This window comes from Ambystoma mexicanum, chromosome 5q (assembly GCF_040938575.1).
Source record: "Ambystoma mexicanum isolate Mex_15411 chromosome 5q, UKY_AmexF1_1, whole genome shotgun sequence".
Taxonomy (NCBI): domain Eukaryota; kingdom Metazoa; phylum Chordata; class Amphibia; order Caudata; family Ambystomatidae; genus Ambystoma; species Ambystoma mexicanum.
Window position 1 is genome coordinate 686,164,495 of NC_090933.1, and position 16,003 is coordinate 686,180,497.

A 16,003-nucleotide genomic window follows, 5' to 3' on the forward strand; every position below is an offset into this window, starting at 1 on the left:
GGTTCCTTTCGTTATTACTCATCCTTTGGTAAAGCGAGAGGAGCTGCCAGTCAAAGGGGCCACCGTAGGAGTGCCAGAGATGGAAAACAAGGTACTCGAGGTGCCAAGGCCGCTCGGGCTGTTGTATCTTTGCCCTCAAGCAACGCCGCTTCAGCTCAGTCATGAGGCCATGTCCCATGGTTTGCCGGTTGGGGGAAGGCTGGCGCAGCATCTTGCAGAGTGGCGCGCCATTACTTCAGATGTTTGGGTTCTGGAGATCATAACCCACGGCTACTGTCTTCCTTTCCGGCAGAGGCCTCTAGACAATCCACCGGGGAATCCCCCTTTGAAGAGTCCAGATCCGCTCCTTGCGCAGGAAATTCAATCCCTGCTGGAGAAAGGCGCCAAGGAACTGGTGCCTGTAGCGGAGAGGAACAAGGGATGGTATTCCCCTGATTTCCAAGAAAGACTAGGGATTGAGACCCATCGTGGACTGGCGCGGTTTGAACAAACTCCTCAGGAAGGACAAGTTCAAGATGGTTACTCTCAAGTCCTCCAGGCCCTTCAACTTCAGGACTGGTTGGGGTCTCTCGACCTCACGGACGCTTATTTTCATGTGCCGATACATCCATCATCTGGCCGGAGACGAAAACAAGACGGCGGATGCTCTGAGCAGGCAGAGCGCAATCTCTTACGAGTGGGAGTTGGCTCAGGAGATTCTCCTGGAGATCTTCACCATTTGGGGGACCCCTCCAGTGGATCTCTTCGCCTCCAGGGTCAACCGGAAGTGCGAGTGGTTCTGCTTGCAGGAGTTTCCTCCAAAAGGAGCCTTAGGAGACGCGTTTGTGGTGGAGTGGTCATTCCCACTGCTGTACGTGTTTCCTCCAATCCCCGTCATCCCGCAAGTACTGCAGAAGTTCGGTTCCCAGATGATCCTCATTGCTCCGGCGTAGGCCCGGAGGACGTGGTACCCAGATCTTCTCGACTTGTGCATCTGCCCTCCTCATCATCTTCCCTACCGAGACGATCTGCTCTCACAGGAGGGGGGTCAGGTTCTTCATCCAGAGGTCAGATCCCTCAACCTTCACGCTTGGTTTCTGAAAGTTTAAGGTATAAGGATTGGGACCTCCCTGAAGACGTGATGGAGGTGTTGCTCTCGGCCAGATGGCCAGCAACAAAGTCCCTGTACCGTTGCCGTTGGCGTATGTTCTGCGACTGGTGCAGGGTTAAGAATGTGGCTCCTTTTGCATGCGACATTCCCATGGTTCTGACTTTTTTTGCTTTCTTTGGACCACAGGGGCTTGCAAGTGGGTACCGGTAAAGGTTACCTGGCGGCGCTGTCCATATTTAAGCGCTCGTCTGAAGATTGTTCCTATTTTAAAATTCCTTTAATTTCTCAGTTTCTGAAAGGGCTCACCAATGTGTTCCCTCCGTCACCTTTCCAGGTGCCCGGTTGGGATTTGAACCTTGTTCTCAAGTTTCTGATGTGTGCTCCGTTTGAGCCTTTGCATTCATGCCCTTTGAGACTGTTGAGTCTTAAAACTGTATTTTTGGGTGTCCTTAGAGTTCGTCCTTCCTTTCTTCCAAAGGTGGTGTCGGGATTTCATTTAGGCCAGAAGGTTGTTCTTCCGGCGTTTTATCCTCCTCCACATCCTGGTAAGGAAGAGGAGAGGCTCCATAAGCTTGATCCTAGGAGAGCGTTAAGGTTTTATATTTCACGCATGTCCCGGGTCAGAGTGGACGATCAACTCTTCATTGGTTACACTACTCCCTCGATTCCATCCGGGGGCAGGATCTGGCCTTTGGCAAGGCAGTCCTTTACTCCGCAATTTGATTGGGCAATTTGATTGGGCATTCTAAATTTGTTTTCTAAATTCTTTTCCCACCCCCTTGCATTGGTACTGCTTTGGGAGTCTGTCATAGATATGGAATACGTCGGAGGACCCAATCCCCTCGAACAAGTTACTCTCTTACCTGGTAACGTTCTTTCGATGGGATGGTCCGACGACGTATTCCATATCGCTCCCTCCCTGCCTTCCCCGCTACAGAATTTCTTGTGCGATTGCAGCTTACGTTTCTGCAAGGCTTTGTGTGTCAGACTGGCAGAAGACTAGTGTCACATGTTCTGGGGGAAAAACTACAACTGAGGCTACGGGCGTCGTGCGTCCTACTTATAACATCCAGTGACGTTGGTCGTCGGAGGAGGTCCTCGAGGGCGGCGTATCGACGTCATTGACGCAGTTCGCAGACGCCGAAGATTTTCCCAAGCAGCACAGCTGTGGTGATTGCATGTCATAGATATGGAATATGTCGTCGGACCATCCCATCGAAAGAACATTACCGATAAGAGAGTAACTTGTTCTTCTGGTCCCATCCCTGAATGGAAGAAACAGGACTATGGACTATGGGTAAATTAGTCACTACGGTGTGTAACCTTTGATATCCAGCATTGGCCAAGAAACAGTGGGGGAGCCAGCAGAAATACGGGGAGAGCCAGTGGGGACTGAGTTGGAGAGGACCAGAGTGCCAAGGCTGACTGGTATGATTATTAATATTATTATTGTATATTTTTAAAGCACCAACCTAACTCAGGAGTAACCCGGACCTTAGAGCAAAGCATTGATGGCAAGGATTTAACAAGCAATCAAGTAAACATTAGTAACTATCACAGTACAGTTTACAGAGGGGGGTGTACACACGATAGCTGAAATAAAGATGAAACCAAAGCGTTGTTGGAATAGCAAGGTCTTCTTCAGGTCTTTCCTAAACTGAAGGTAACTTTGAGCAGTCCGGATTGCCACTGTGATGGAGTTCCAGAGGACTGGAGCGTAGCATCAGAAGAACAGTTTCCTCGTTTTTCTCCTTGTGAGACAGTCTAGTTCTCAGTCTTTTGATGGTCTTACTGTGAGATGCCCGTGAGACGCCCAGTGTTTATATTTTGTCCGTCAGGTAGGCCAGCGTACTGGGGGTGGTGGCCTTGTAGTCGAGGCATAAGGTTTTGATCCAGATCCTATCCAGGATGGGAAGGCAGTGTAATGTGTAAGGTAGGGGTGATGGCAAATTTGATAGAGCTGACAAGGTGAGCCGCATCGTTGTGGGCCACTTTGAGACGGCCAGGTGAGCAGACGAGCGGCCAGAGTGGAGGGAGTTACTCCTGTTAATATAAAAATCACTAGGACCTAAACCACCGCTCGTCAGGCTTGGGATGGGAAAATGGGCTTGATCTTGCATATTAGAGAGCTCTAAGGTGAGAGTTCACCTGTCCATTGCGGAGTGGCTGAGGTGAGAGTTCACCTGTCCAAGTGTGAATAAGCCAGCCAGCTTTTGAGTGGGCTCCTGCTTGGGGAGGTGTTCCTGCAGCATGAATTCGGTGTTGGTTGTATTAAGCTTTAGTGAGCACTCATTTGAATGGTTGCAAGGCTCGACCAAAGATGACAAATATATTGTGGGATGTTGACCTTTAGGTACAACTGCATCATCTGCTTACTGATATATCAAGGTGTTGGTGTCATTTGGGAGTCAGCCCAGCTGTTCCGGTATAGAGGTTAAAGATGTCCATAGAGGGAGTGTAACTTCACAAGTGTCAGTGCAGTATTCAGCCCTGAGGCATCCTAGGGCGCCCATGCGAACAGCCTGAGGTAGGATGTGAACCATTTCAAGATGGTGCCAAAGAAGCCCATCTTGTGTGCAAGGGATGGTCAATAGTCTGTGATGGTTGACCGTTTAGAACACAACCGACAGGCCTAGGACGGATAACAGGCACAGATCGCCTTTGAACTCATTATTGACCTTGGCCTGAGAACTGGTGGGGACTAAACCTTAACACCCCTGGAAGAGCAAACAAGAGTGAGGCTAGTTGATAGCCAATAACCCATCCCTAGAGGGATCCCCAAGCCGACCTTGGAGACTAAATAAGACGTAACATCAAAGGAGAGAGACTGAACCCAGAAAACGAAAACTGGCTAGCTGGGAACCAAACACTTGATCTAATAAGTTGCAAGTCCACCAACAAGACAAAAGAGCTCATTACTGCTAATCCAGAGTCTCCTTTGTGGGGTATCGAAGACGTGTGTTTCCTCGAGCTCAAGCTTGGGTGTGAGGGACCAGGAAGAGTAGCCAAGCCTGAGGTAGACTACCACAAAACCAAATCTAAGGTAGAATGAGACACCTGCGTGATTGCTTTTGGCAGTGGGCTATAAAAGCTTTGGCCTGAAAAACCACCCACAACAGACGTGCAAAAAATATTGTTGCCTGCAGAGAAACATGTTCAAGTCCGAGAGACCGCCTTTAATGAGCCACTTGGGAAGTATGTAAGGGTAATAGGACCAACACCCGAGGAATTGAATACAACTGTTTAGATTATGGGTTCCTGTAACTAGTAGCCAGTGAATCTCGTGAGATATATTTTGTTGTGACTCAGGCTCTCATGGAAAAATGCAAGGAACCTGGGGAGGTCCGGTCCTTGTACCAAGGTTATCATCCTGATCTGGGTTTAGTGTTGAACCTCACTAACACTTGTTGAAATTTGGTCCTAGGATGGCAAACCTAGCAGACTAGCCCTGAGCCTTATTAACGTTGCCTGCACTTAACAATTTTGCTGCCATCAGTGTCTTTACAACGGCATGCTCTATCTTGTTTTTTCACTTTTACACCTACTCTGATTTAAAAAAGCACAATACATTCTTCTTTTTTGTCTTCAAAACTGTGTATATTCTCTTGATCCTCTTCGCTGTGACGTTACTGAAACATCACATATCACTGGCATCCGAGAACATCCCAGGAGTACACAATTCCTCATCAGATGTTCTAAATAGACCTAAATGGTTGCCTTTCATGGTAGCTTGCCCAGAAACAGACCAACATCATCTTCCAGAAGTAAGGGACGACCCCACAGTGAGACGTCTTTGCAACCACAGAAAACAAGAAACTCAAAGGTTTCATCTTCTTGCTTCCCTATCCCAAATCAGTGGTTTTAAGGGCTTCTTTCAAAGTTGAGTTTGAATGTAGGTTTCAGAAGTAAATGCCACAGCGGATTCTCCACATACATTCTGCAAGCTTTACGGTGAATCTGTTCCTGGGCCAATGCTAAATTTTCATCAGTTTGTTTTTCAAAGCTGGCTTTGGGCCTCTGCCATCACCATTATGCAGAGTTTTCCATTTAGTATTCTGGTCTGCATGGTTGGGAATGACTTTGTTATGAATTCATGTTAATAAATAAATAATAAAATACCATCCCATTCTGATGAATTTTCAGACCAAGCATATATTTACATGGTCGATATGCAAAGAAAAGGGAAAGTTAAGTGGGGCGGGGTGGGGAATGAAGTGGTAGTTGCAAAGGATGGCATAGGGGGATCCCCACATACAAAAGGAAAGATGTGTGACATTCACACATTGGGCTCATGTTTTAGGTAATCCTGAAATTGGGCAATTAGCAATTCTGACATACAGTTGTTGGGAATAAGAGAGCCAAGCATATAAAGTGTGAGGAATGTCAATCTGCGAAATAACCTGGTGCTATTAGTTTCATTTAATGTAATTTGGCATTTATAGTGCACTTGATGGCAGACTCCGCCAGCTTATAAATGTGGGACTGCTTATTGTACCCACGCTGCAATGCATTGTCTTGTTACCAAGCGTGTTGCCCCTCAGTTATCCTCCTGGCCCTCTACAGTTCATAGACTCTTCCTGCACCCAAAAAACGCCCTTCCTGAGTCATAGCGGAGAAAACTGATTTTTTGCCCTTGGCATGGGTCTTCCCAGTGTAAGTGTTTATTGGGAATGTTTAACTAACACCTAAAATGCAAATACATACTGGAAGACTCCTGCTATTGCTCTTGGCAATATGTAAGCAGGGGAATATTCGGCAATTTAGATTTTTAGAGGTATCATGGGGGTTGTCCTAAGCATACTAGCCAAATGATGGTATAGAACCCACCCTCTTTTCCTTTACATGACATTCAGATGATGGATTTGGCAATGTGTAATGAGCATGAAGATCTGCATGCATAAACGTTACCACCCAATAATATGGACTGATCTAAGTAGGTACCTTAAAGTAGGCAACACGGTTGATGTGATTGATCAGGCCCACAAGAGGCATAAAACCCCTCTGATGTGTGTTGCTTTCATTATTTAGATATCAAATATATCATTGGAAGCTAAAGTGTATAGGAAAAACACTTTATCATCATGTACCATTATTTTGTCAATTACCTTATGGGTATATGTACCACTGTGAGTACACTAGCCCTTCACAATGTTTTATTTGATGTATAGCCGTATGTATTTTTACTTTTTGTTGTGTTCAGCTTAAAATTGCCGATTGTAGCTGTAGTGCTTTAAAAACGAACTGAGGTTAAAAAAGAAAAGTGAATTTCACTTTTAATTCTTAATGTGTTTATTAAAAGCCTTTAGCCAAGCTGTATATTCCGATTACTGGAGCAGAAGTGCAGCAGTTAAACTAAGGACATATTTTAGGACCATATCCCTTGGCCCTCTTCCTACCCCCACCTGTGAGGCTAAGAACCTCGGGGTCATCTTTGGTTCCACACTTTCCTTATCCGCCAACATCTCTGATGTCTCTAAAAAGTCAAACTTCCTTCTGCACCTCCTCAGAGGTAATCTGCCCTTCCTCTCCTTCCCCCAGAAGCTCACTGTCTCCCAAGCTCTGGTCTCTCTAGGTTGGACTATTGTAACGGCCTCTTTCTAAACCTACCTGCCTCTACTCTACGCCCTCTGCAACTAATCCAGAACAGGATTGTGAGACTTGTCCTTGGCCTCAAGCCCTGGGATTGTATCTCCCAGCTCTGAAATCTCTCCATTGGCTCCCATTGGATGCAATGATTAAATTCAAAACCCTCTGCATTGTCCACAAGGCTTTCTGGAGCCTGGGTCCAAAATACCTTCAGCTTTCCCTCCACAAATACCTCCCCTCTCGAGCTCTTTGCTCGTCTACCTCTAATTCCCTCTGGGTCAGTCGTTTTTCAAAGAAACAAGCTGGGGTAGATCTGTCTTCGGCTGGGGCCTCCCTCTGGAACAGCCTCCCTGCCACTCTAAAACTTGAGGAGAACCATCTCTGGTTCCGGAAGCACCTCGAGACCTTCCTCTTTGCTTCTGCCTTCGCCGCCCCCCTCTACCCTGCTGATCTGTTCTCTCTTGGCACGGTGCACCTGGCCACCCTCTGTCCTCCGGGCCCAGGTTCCTGCTCACCCTGCATTCCTCCCGCACTGCCTCTGGACCACCCTTTGCACTGGGGTCTGTATCTGTACCCATACAGTCCCCCCTCTTTTTTCTTCCTGCACTTATCAGACCTACCCTATCTGCCTTAAACTCAGCACTTGCCACTTGCTAGCTGCACTACCACTTTTGTTGCTTTTATTTATTATTTATTCTGTTCTCCTTTTGCTCTGCACTTTCACCTCTCGCACCATCCTTGCACTTTTCCTCTCCTCCTCCCCCATGCACTTGCACTTTCTCAATTTCGCTGGGCCTAGTAAGATCGTTGTTTTTGTTCTCCTCTGTTCCCCTCCCTTGTCGTGCTCTGAAACACTTGTGTATGAGCGCGATAGAAATAAAATATCAATTCAATTCTTCCTTCCTGTTTATGGAAAATAATGTTTTTTACACTGGGACCCTTATTTCTATAACTATTCAACAATACGTGTTAGGAAGCAGTAGGTAATTTTTATATTGACAAAAACGTAATGATGGTTTTCGACAAACAGCGGTTAATTTCTGATGATCTACACCCTCTTACGGTTTTTGCCCACTTTTGTCAGTTAACGACTGTTTCTGCATTAAAAACCTTAACGGGCTATCTTTGTAGGACTATATCAATTTGGTACCCCTTTAATGAACTGTATTTAATATTTGTATTTTTAATTGCTGTTCTGCTTCTAAAGATGTTATTTACTTTGGATCATTGATTTGTCCCCTCCCCATTATTCACTTCCTTCCCTGCATTTGTTGTCTACCAATTATAAATGTATTATGGGGCCTAACAACTAACATTTTTCAGGTGTGATGATACATGGAACTTGGCACTATTAGTTCATGATAACTATAATGTTTGAGCGTAGGAGTTTCTTTCTTGAAAATGATGATAGAATGCCATCGATTATGTAGGTTTACTCACTTTGTCCAAATTACCTGAATTGCTGGCTTGGTCTATGGGTTTGGCATCTAATTCCAGGGTGCTCACCAATCTAATCAGTGGTTGGCAATCAGGGGAGTCGTTCAAAACACCTGGGGAGCCATAGGCTGCAGACCCCCTATCCTAGTGTATGAAGTCAATATGCCTTTGCCTCAGAAATGGTACTGCTTTCATGCCTTCTGTGTTGCCTGGCTATTAGTGAGCCGGAAGGATAGATCAGGGACAACAAATTTGTCTTGGAAGCAACACAACGCAGAGCAACACAGGTTCAATCCCAGTACTGCACTTAGAGACTGGCCTCTGGTATTCAGCGCTTTATAAAAGATCAGGGTGGGTGTATTGAAACAATGCCAGGACAAAGGAGCCTCATGCTTGCTCACTAGACACTAAATGGCCCTCTATCGGCAGGACATTTGTGGCTCCTCTGGGAGCAATGCTGTCTACTGGGCTACCTGAGTGTTCTTGAGGCAGGGCTAGGGTTGTATGGGGATAGGTATTTCAATTGGTTTAGATGTTCTTTTACATAACACTGTCTCAATTTGGTGTTTCCTTGCCAAAACGTCCTGACTTATGTTTGATTCATCACGCACAAAGATGTTCACACTTTAAGATGTATCAATAGAATTGCAAGAGTATCTGTGATGTCCTTATACTGGTTTATTTGTATCCATTTCTACAGAGAGAAAGAGCTAGAACTCAAGGTTGCAGCTTCTGGAGCAATTGATCCCGAAAAACAGGTAAGGAAAGCATGGGTAAAAACAGGTGATTTGTGATTCATGTTTTTACTTGATAATTACCCATGTTCTCACACAAATACACATATATGCGCCGACACGTTCTCACCCTCTCTCCACCACCCCAATTCTTCTATCACCGCTCCCCCACACAAACGCATCCCTCCTCTCTCTTTATGGGAGGTATGCATAATGAATCTACATCAAACCCTTCCTTAAGGGGACAGGAAATTACTTACTTTTTCTAACTTTGTCTAATGAAAGAAAGGATTGAAAAAATTACCATGCAAATGGTGGCTGTTTTTACTGAACAAGTGGGTGATTGACAGGAGATAGTGACACTACATTATCTTGCTTGTGTTGCACACATCCCCTGCATTTTCCTTACTACTACAAGATGTAGGTGTTGGAACAATAGTAGATTTGCCTTTACTGCCACAGTCCATTATGAAACTATTTAGACAGATGCATTTTGGGAAATCCATTGTCTATTTGTAAACACACTTGGTGTCATTTGTGTAACATATTTAATGTTTCTTACTGTAACCCAAGCAATAGTAATGCACAATAGAAAATAATTAGTGAAGATTATTCAATTGGCCCAAATCAAGCATTGATAAAGGAACAATTGCATTTAAATTGGGTTCGAAACAATGTTTAGTTTGTCTGAAGAGATTAGGAGCAGAATCTACATAATGGAGTCTTTATTTTGCCAGCAATTAAGGGACCTTCTGTAGATTCATGATCTTAGATTAATTATTCACTACCAGCCAGATCGCGGGATGCCATTTTTAAAGAGGTTTTCTATTAAAATACTTTTAATTAATCAAAAAGGATATCACAATCTTAAATAGGACGCTGAGCTTTTCAAAGCACTCAGAATCGCCCCACCCCTCCAAACTGACACAAAATAAGCCATTTCAGTTAATGTTTAGGGCCTATGATGATTCACAGGGTCTTGTCACGTCTCCCCAGAGGGGAGCCCTTCGCTGTGAGGCTATGGCGGTGAGCCTGCTACGTAACATTCTGCCGGAAAGCGGGACCTCACAGGGAGAGACTCCACTCTTGAGGACGAGGACTCCTGTTCCATCCAGGAACTCTCTAAACCCCCTTATGAGGAGTTGACAAGAATATTTGATGACCAAGCCAATCACTCCAAACCAGCCTCTATCCGTTATTGCAATGTCTCCAAGAATCCACCTCAGATCAGATGTACTGTTAAGAAGAAGAATGTAAGAACCATGCTGAGTACACAGCCAACTACAATGGGTCAAAGAAGAGACCAAGGAGCCATAAGTCCTCAAGTGAAAGAAACAAAGGACTGTGCGTCCACGCTGACGGGGACCCAGCGTTGTCTCATAAAAACAGAAGGACTAGCAAAGTTTGTCGCTGGAGCCCGAGAAGTTCAAACCAGGGCTGAGGAATAAGCCAGGGGACACTGACTTGTCCTAAGCGGAGAGAACGCTGGAAACCGGAGAAGCAAATCTCGGCCAGACAGAGAGCCAAGCTGTCTGCCTGGGAAGAACCTGGAGGCGGCGGCGTGACACAGAGCGGGTGCACTGTGTGGTCCTCGAACTGCACAAGACCATACTAGGAAGGGCTCAGCTGAGGCGCTTGAAGAGGAAAGAAGAAGCAAATGACTGAAGTGGTTGTACTAGAGACTGTAACCTGACCCCACATGAAGAACCAGTGAAACCTACTCAATTCAACAGGTTACAGGAATGGCGGGAGACCCTGGTGGGGGACAGGACGGATAGGCAGTGAATATTACGAAGGGACCAATTACACATGTCCCAGTATATGTGCATATTGTAAAAATAGTGAAGATTGCCAAGGTACCAATGATACTGTCAGGGTTCCCCACCGTTCACTGCTAAGACGGAGAGTCAGGGTGTTTAAGGCAGTGGCTGGATTTAAGGGGCGTATTATTCATTATGTCTGTGGGTAGCAGGGTGGTATGTTTTTGCAGTACACAGTATTCATTAACTCTTTGTAGGAAACTAGCGTTATCCCAAGACCAGGTGGAAACTGATTCCCAGCACTGATTGGCTTAGGCCTACTCTGAGGTAGTTTGGAATCTTGTTTAAGATTCTAAACTGCCTTTCATTCAGCTGACATCCAGAGAAGGTCATAGCAGTTTGAGATTCTGAGAAAATCCACAGAAGTAACCCAACAAAAGAAAAGGTTGTTTCCTTAGTGAGCAGGAAGAATGAGAGAGGTGTTGTGAACAAAGTATATTTTGATGATGCTGGCAGTCTTGAGCTTGAAGCACCCAATATAAATATAGTTTCCAGGTTCAGTGTTGCAAGCAAGTTTCAAAAAGTAGATTTATTTTTCTTTACTGCAAGTAGTAAGAAACCAAAGTGAAAACTGAGTTTTATTGACATTGCACGCCTAAATTAACTTACTTAAGCACGCGGATGAGCGAGCACAGGATACTAAATGTATTCATGCTAGGGAGCTGGCGTTGTTCGCCTTCATCAGAGTTGCTGCCTTCTTTGAGGACCTGAGGGGCTAGCGGGGGGAGGGCGGGTGTGGATGTGTGTGTGTGCCAGCGTGCCACTGCCAACTTGTGAGTAAAAATATGCTTGTTTTTTGAATGCGTCAATTTCAGACTGTTGTAGGGATAAATCTCCAATCGGGGATAGTGCGGAAGGCCCCAACCAAGCGCATACTCATTAAAGGAGTTGGAATTCAGAGGAGGTGCAGCGCTAAATAAGGTCATTCAGGACACGTGAAGGAGTTGCTTAAGACCTCGTCTGTTGAGTTCAGTTGAACACTTTCTGGACTTTAAGATGTTGGCAAAGAATTTAGTTCTAGTAACCTGTGTAGATATTTAGCAGAGTACAAAGACTAAAAAGCAGACAAAAAGTAGTTTAGAGGAAAAAGAAAGCCTTTGATTAATCAAGCAGCATTCTACAAATAAATTTAACAGAACAGTTTGTGGAGCTCTGCAGCAACAAGATCTCTTATAATAAGCCTTTCAGCAATGTAGCAAAGGCTTACAGGTACCGGGGGAGAGCTGTTAATCAGATTAATGTTCGAAAATTGAGAAGAATTTTATGGGACAAATGAGCTAATGACTTGTGTGTTTCATTTCAGGTCTGATGAGCAGTTGTGCTTCTGAAAAGGTTCAAGATTGCAAGGGATACTTGCAGAGACCTGTCTGTTATTCTATCCACCTCTCCTTTCCCTTTGCCTGCCGAGCAATTGTAATAAAGAGTTGTTTGGTGTGCAAACCAGGGGGAGGTGGGGTTTGGTCGTGGGGGGGGGGCTGGTGGGCTCAATGAAGAGCTGGGACCTGACACATACTCATCCCAGTATATATATCAATATCGAAAAGAGTGAAGAATACCAAGGGACCAATAACACACTTCCCAGTATGTCAATATTAGAACGAGAGTAGACAATGTTAAGGGATTGGTCCGAATCAACCCAATAAAGAAGAATACGATAAATCAAGCCTTCGGGTGCAACACTGACCATCGCTAAGTAGATACCACCAAAGCCGCAGTCTGCGCTGTTGGTCTTGATGCCGCCAAAGTCGATGTCGGTACCGACAGTCGAGCAGTAGTTTGTGCCAGAGTCGTCATTCTTCGAAACAATGAAATTCATTTTCGATGATGACTGGGATCAGGGGCCTTTCAGCTACGAGTCGGCCCTCGGAGGGGCAGGCGTGTTTTTTTTTTTTTGTTTTTTTTTGCCAACTAGCCCGACCTCCTCTCTAGGTGCCCAGTACCAGAGAACCGTGGATAAGGGTGGTGGATTCTCTAGGCCTATGTGCCCCGTCAAAGCCTCAGTCAGCCTATGAGCTAACTGATATGCTAGAAAGAGGTCCCCCAACAGAAAGTTCACTGCTATTTAACTTGGCCATTGCCAAGACCCTGCTCCGCCCTTCCAGTGGATTCTAAGCTGACGAAGAAATATAAACCTGCAAAGGGTTGGGGGGTCCACTCTATCTTTTGACCCAACCCTACTCCAGAGGGGTTAGTGGTTCAGGCAGCCACTATTAATTCAAGGCCATCCATGTCCACCTCGAATTTACTGATAAGGAGTCGAAAAAGTATGACATCCTTGCACAGAAGATATTCTCCTTCAGTAATATGGCTCTCAATGCCGTGAATGCTTTGTTTGCATTCGCGAAGTATACGCACAGCCTGTGGATGACTATAGAGGAGGCAGCAGAGCACATTCCGGCAGGGGAAATGCAGTAAGCTTTTCTGCGCCTGGTGGACAACTGAAAAAAGGTGGCCTGCAAGCTCTGCAATCGGGCCGGGACGTTGCGGATTGCGTGGGCAGAGCTATTGGGTCAGCAACAGTGCTGCGAAGGAAGGCTTATCTGCACAATTCAGGGTTTTCCCCTAATATTCAGGTGAAGTTGCTTGACATCGCTTTTGATGGTGAACACCTGACCAGCCCTAGAGCCGATGAGTCTTTGAAAAATGTAAAGACTCCCAGCTAGCTCCAAGGTCTCTGGGCCTGGCTGTGCAGCACCCACCTAAACTATCTTTTGACTTCTCTTGCAGAGGTAGATGCTTTCAGCGGTATGTCCCATTCGGGAAGATTGCACAGCCCCCACAACCCAGGCATGGGGCCTCTAAGGGCCATTTGACAGCAGCAGCATCAGTGGGGCCAGCACCGGCCACAAAGCCGCTTTGAGTTCTCCCCAATGTTTCCCCTGTTGGAGGTAGGTCTTGCGAGCACTTGCTTCAATGGCAGGACATAACCTCCAATGGCTGGGCATTGCAGCTCATCCAAATGGGGGTACTGGCTCCCTTTTCTGAAAAAACTCCAGACAGAGCTAATGCTCCCCTCCTTACCCGTCAGCCAGAACAGGAGCTCCAGGAGAAACTGCAAGCCCTATTGTTGTAGGGTGCCGTGGAAGAGGTACCTCCAGAGCAGAGAGTATCGGCCTGGTATTTCCTGGTACCCAAGGAAAGGGGGAGGGTTGTGTCCCATTTTGGACCTGTGGGCCCTTGAACAAGTTCCTGAGGAAGGATAATTTCAAAATGTTGATGCGGTGGGAATCTCCAGGCTCTACAGTCTGCGGGTGTCTTTGGATCTGCAGGATGCATATTTCCATGTGCCCATTCACCAGAGGCATAGGAGATACCCAAGACTCCTCATAGGGGGCAACCAATTTAAGGTGCTCTCTGCTCTGAGGGTCTTCACCAAGCTGATGGCAATAATTGCGGCTCATCTCAGGAGAGCCAGCGTTCATGTGTTCCCATACCTGGACGACTGGCTGATCTGGGGTAAGTCATCGGAGCAGGTTTCGTCTCACCTTAGACACCTGCTCACTGCTGCACAGGCCGGCTTTCTCCCTAAACCTTACAGAAGTTACACATGACATTGATGCAGAGGCTCCAGGTCATTGGAGTGGTCCTGGATACTCGAGAGGGGAAGGCTCCCACTCTTTTATCCCCCCACAAGAAGAGTCGCCAGTGTAAGGCAAATGGTCGATCTGTTCCAGAGCCATGACAACTTGCCAGTGGTCTCCTTCAGTGGCTACTGAGGGGTCGATTGGCCCAGTATTTCAGCACCATGAAGGACATTCTTAGGCTTTTGAGGTCGGTGGCCTGCGATTTCTCTTGGTTGGCCAGTGGAGACAACATGGTGGCGGGAAACCTTTTTGTCCTCCGTGGACCCAGGTCAGGGTGGTCACGGATGCGTCCCTGAAAGGTTGGGGTGCTCACTGCGACGATCTGCAGGTGAGCAGCCTTTTGTCTCCAATGGAGAACCGGTGGCATATCGACAGGCTGGAACTGTGGGCAATCAGGTTGGCGCCGAAGGCTTTTGCGCCTTCTCTCAAAAGGAAGCATGTCCTGATCATGACAGACAATAGGGTGCACATGCACAACCTGAGCAGGCAGGGAGTTGTAGAGTCCCTTCCCCTTTGCAGGGAGGTGATGCAGCTGTGGTTCTGGCTGTTGGAGAACCAGATCTTCGTTTCAGCAGTTCATCTGGCGGGGACAGAGAAGCGGGCTGGCGGATGCCCTGAGCAGGCAGAGCACGGTCTCCCACGAGTGGGGAAGTGTCTAGAAGTTCTCGAGGAGATCTTCGTTCAGTGTAGTACCCCGACGGTCGATCTGTTTGCCACAGATTGCAATAGGAAGTGCAGATAATTTTGCTCGAGGGAATTCCTGGCGAGGGGTGCTCTTGGGAATGCATTCTAAGTGAAGTGGGACTTCGGCCTCCACTATGCTTTCCCCCTCGATCTGTCATCCGGTGGGTTCTCAGGAGGTTAAGGAGATTCCAAGCAACCATGATCCTGATCGCCCTGGATTGAGCGAGGAGAAACTAGTACTCGGAGCTCCTGGAATTGACCATCAGCCCACCTCTCCAGCTGCCTCAACGGCCAGACCTTCTATCCCAGTTGGAAGGTCGGGTGCTGCACCCGAACCCAGAGCCCATCGATCTACATATGTGGCTCTTGAGAGGATTGATTGATTTATTTGGTATTTATAACGTGCCTGTACACAAGTGTATCTAGGTGCCACAAGACGGGAAGGGTGGAGACCGAGGGAAGACGGGACAAACAATCCTACTAGGCCTCGTCATTCAGATCATGCAAGGGGGGAAAGGGATAGGGGGAAGCGCAGGAGAGAGGATAGGAGAAAGTTCCGCCAGGACACCATGGCTCTGAGTAAGTGCTGCCAGGGCAGCGCGGCTCTGGGTAAGTGCAAGTAAGGCAGGGGCAGTAGGAGTTACATTTACAGCTCCTAAGTGCGCGGTAGGCCCAGAGGCAGTGCAGGAACATTGGTCATGGAGGGGTCTGGTATCCTGTGAGACTCTGAGATACCCGGCAACCAGTCAGGGCAGGCAGACAGGAATGTTAGCAACGAGGAGGAAAGGAAGGTCTTGAGCAGCTTTCGGAACTTCATGTGTTCAGGCTCAAGTTTGAGAGGGGCAGGGAAGCCGTTCCAGAGGGTTTCACCTGTAGAGGAAAGAGATGTAACCCCCACTCTCAGCTTGGAGAAGCCTCTGGCTCGGAGTTCGAGGTAGCGGAGTGAAGGGCTCTAGAAGGAAGGCATTTAGGCAGAGAGGTTTGGATATAGTGCAGGCCCTGCCCCAAAAAGCCTTGTGGAGGATGAGGTATGATGACAAGCACCTCACAGAAGAAGGTGCTTGAGGT

At 46.9% G+C, this 16,003-nt stretch overlaps 1 protein-coding gene across 4 annotated transcripts in view; it reads left to right on the forward strand.

The window, feature by feature from the left end:
- The window catches only part of CSPP1 (centrosome and spindle pole associated protein 1), a 1,841,309-nt gene that overhangs the window by 890,064 nt on the left and 935,242 nt on the right, over positions 1-16,003 (forward strand). For all 4 annotated transcript variants that reach the window (XM_069621145.1, XM_069621146.1, XM_069621148.1 and 1 more), the window contains one exon: positions 8,814-8,871. In XM_069621145.1, coding sequence (XP_069477246.1) covers positions 8,814-8,871 — 58 coding nt within the window. The remainder of the gene's footprint in view (positions 1-8,813; positions 8,872-16,003) is intronic.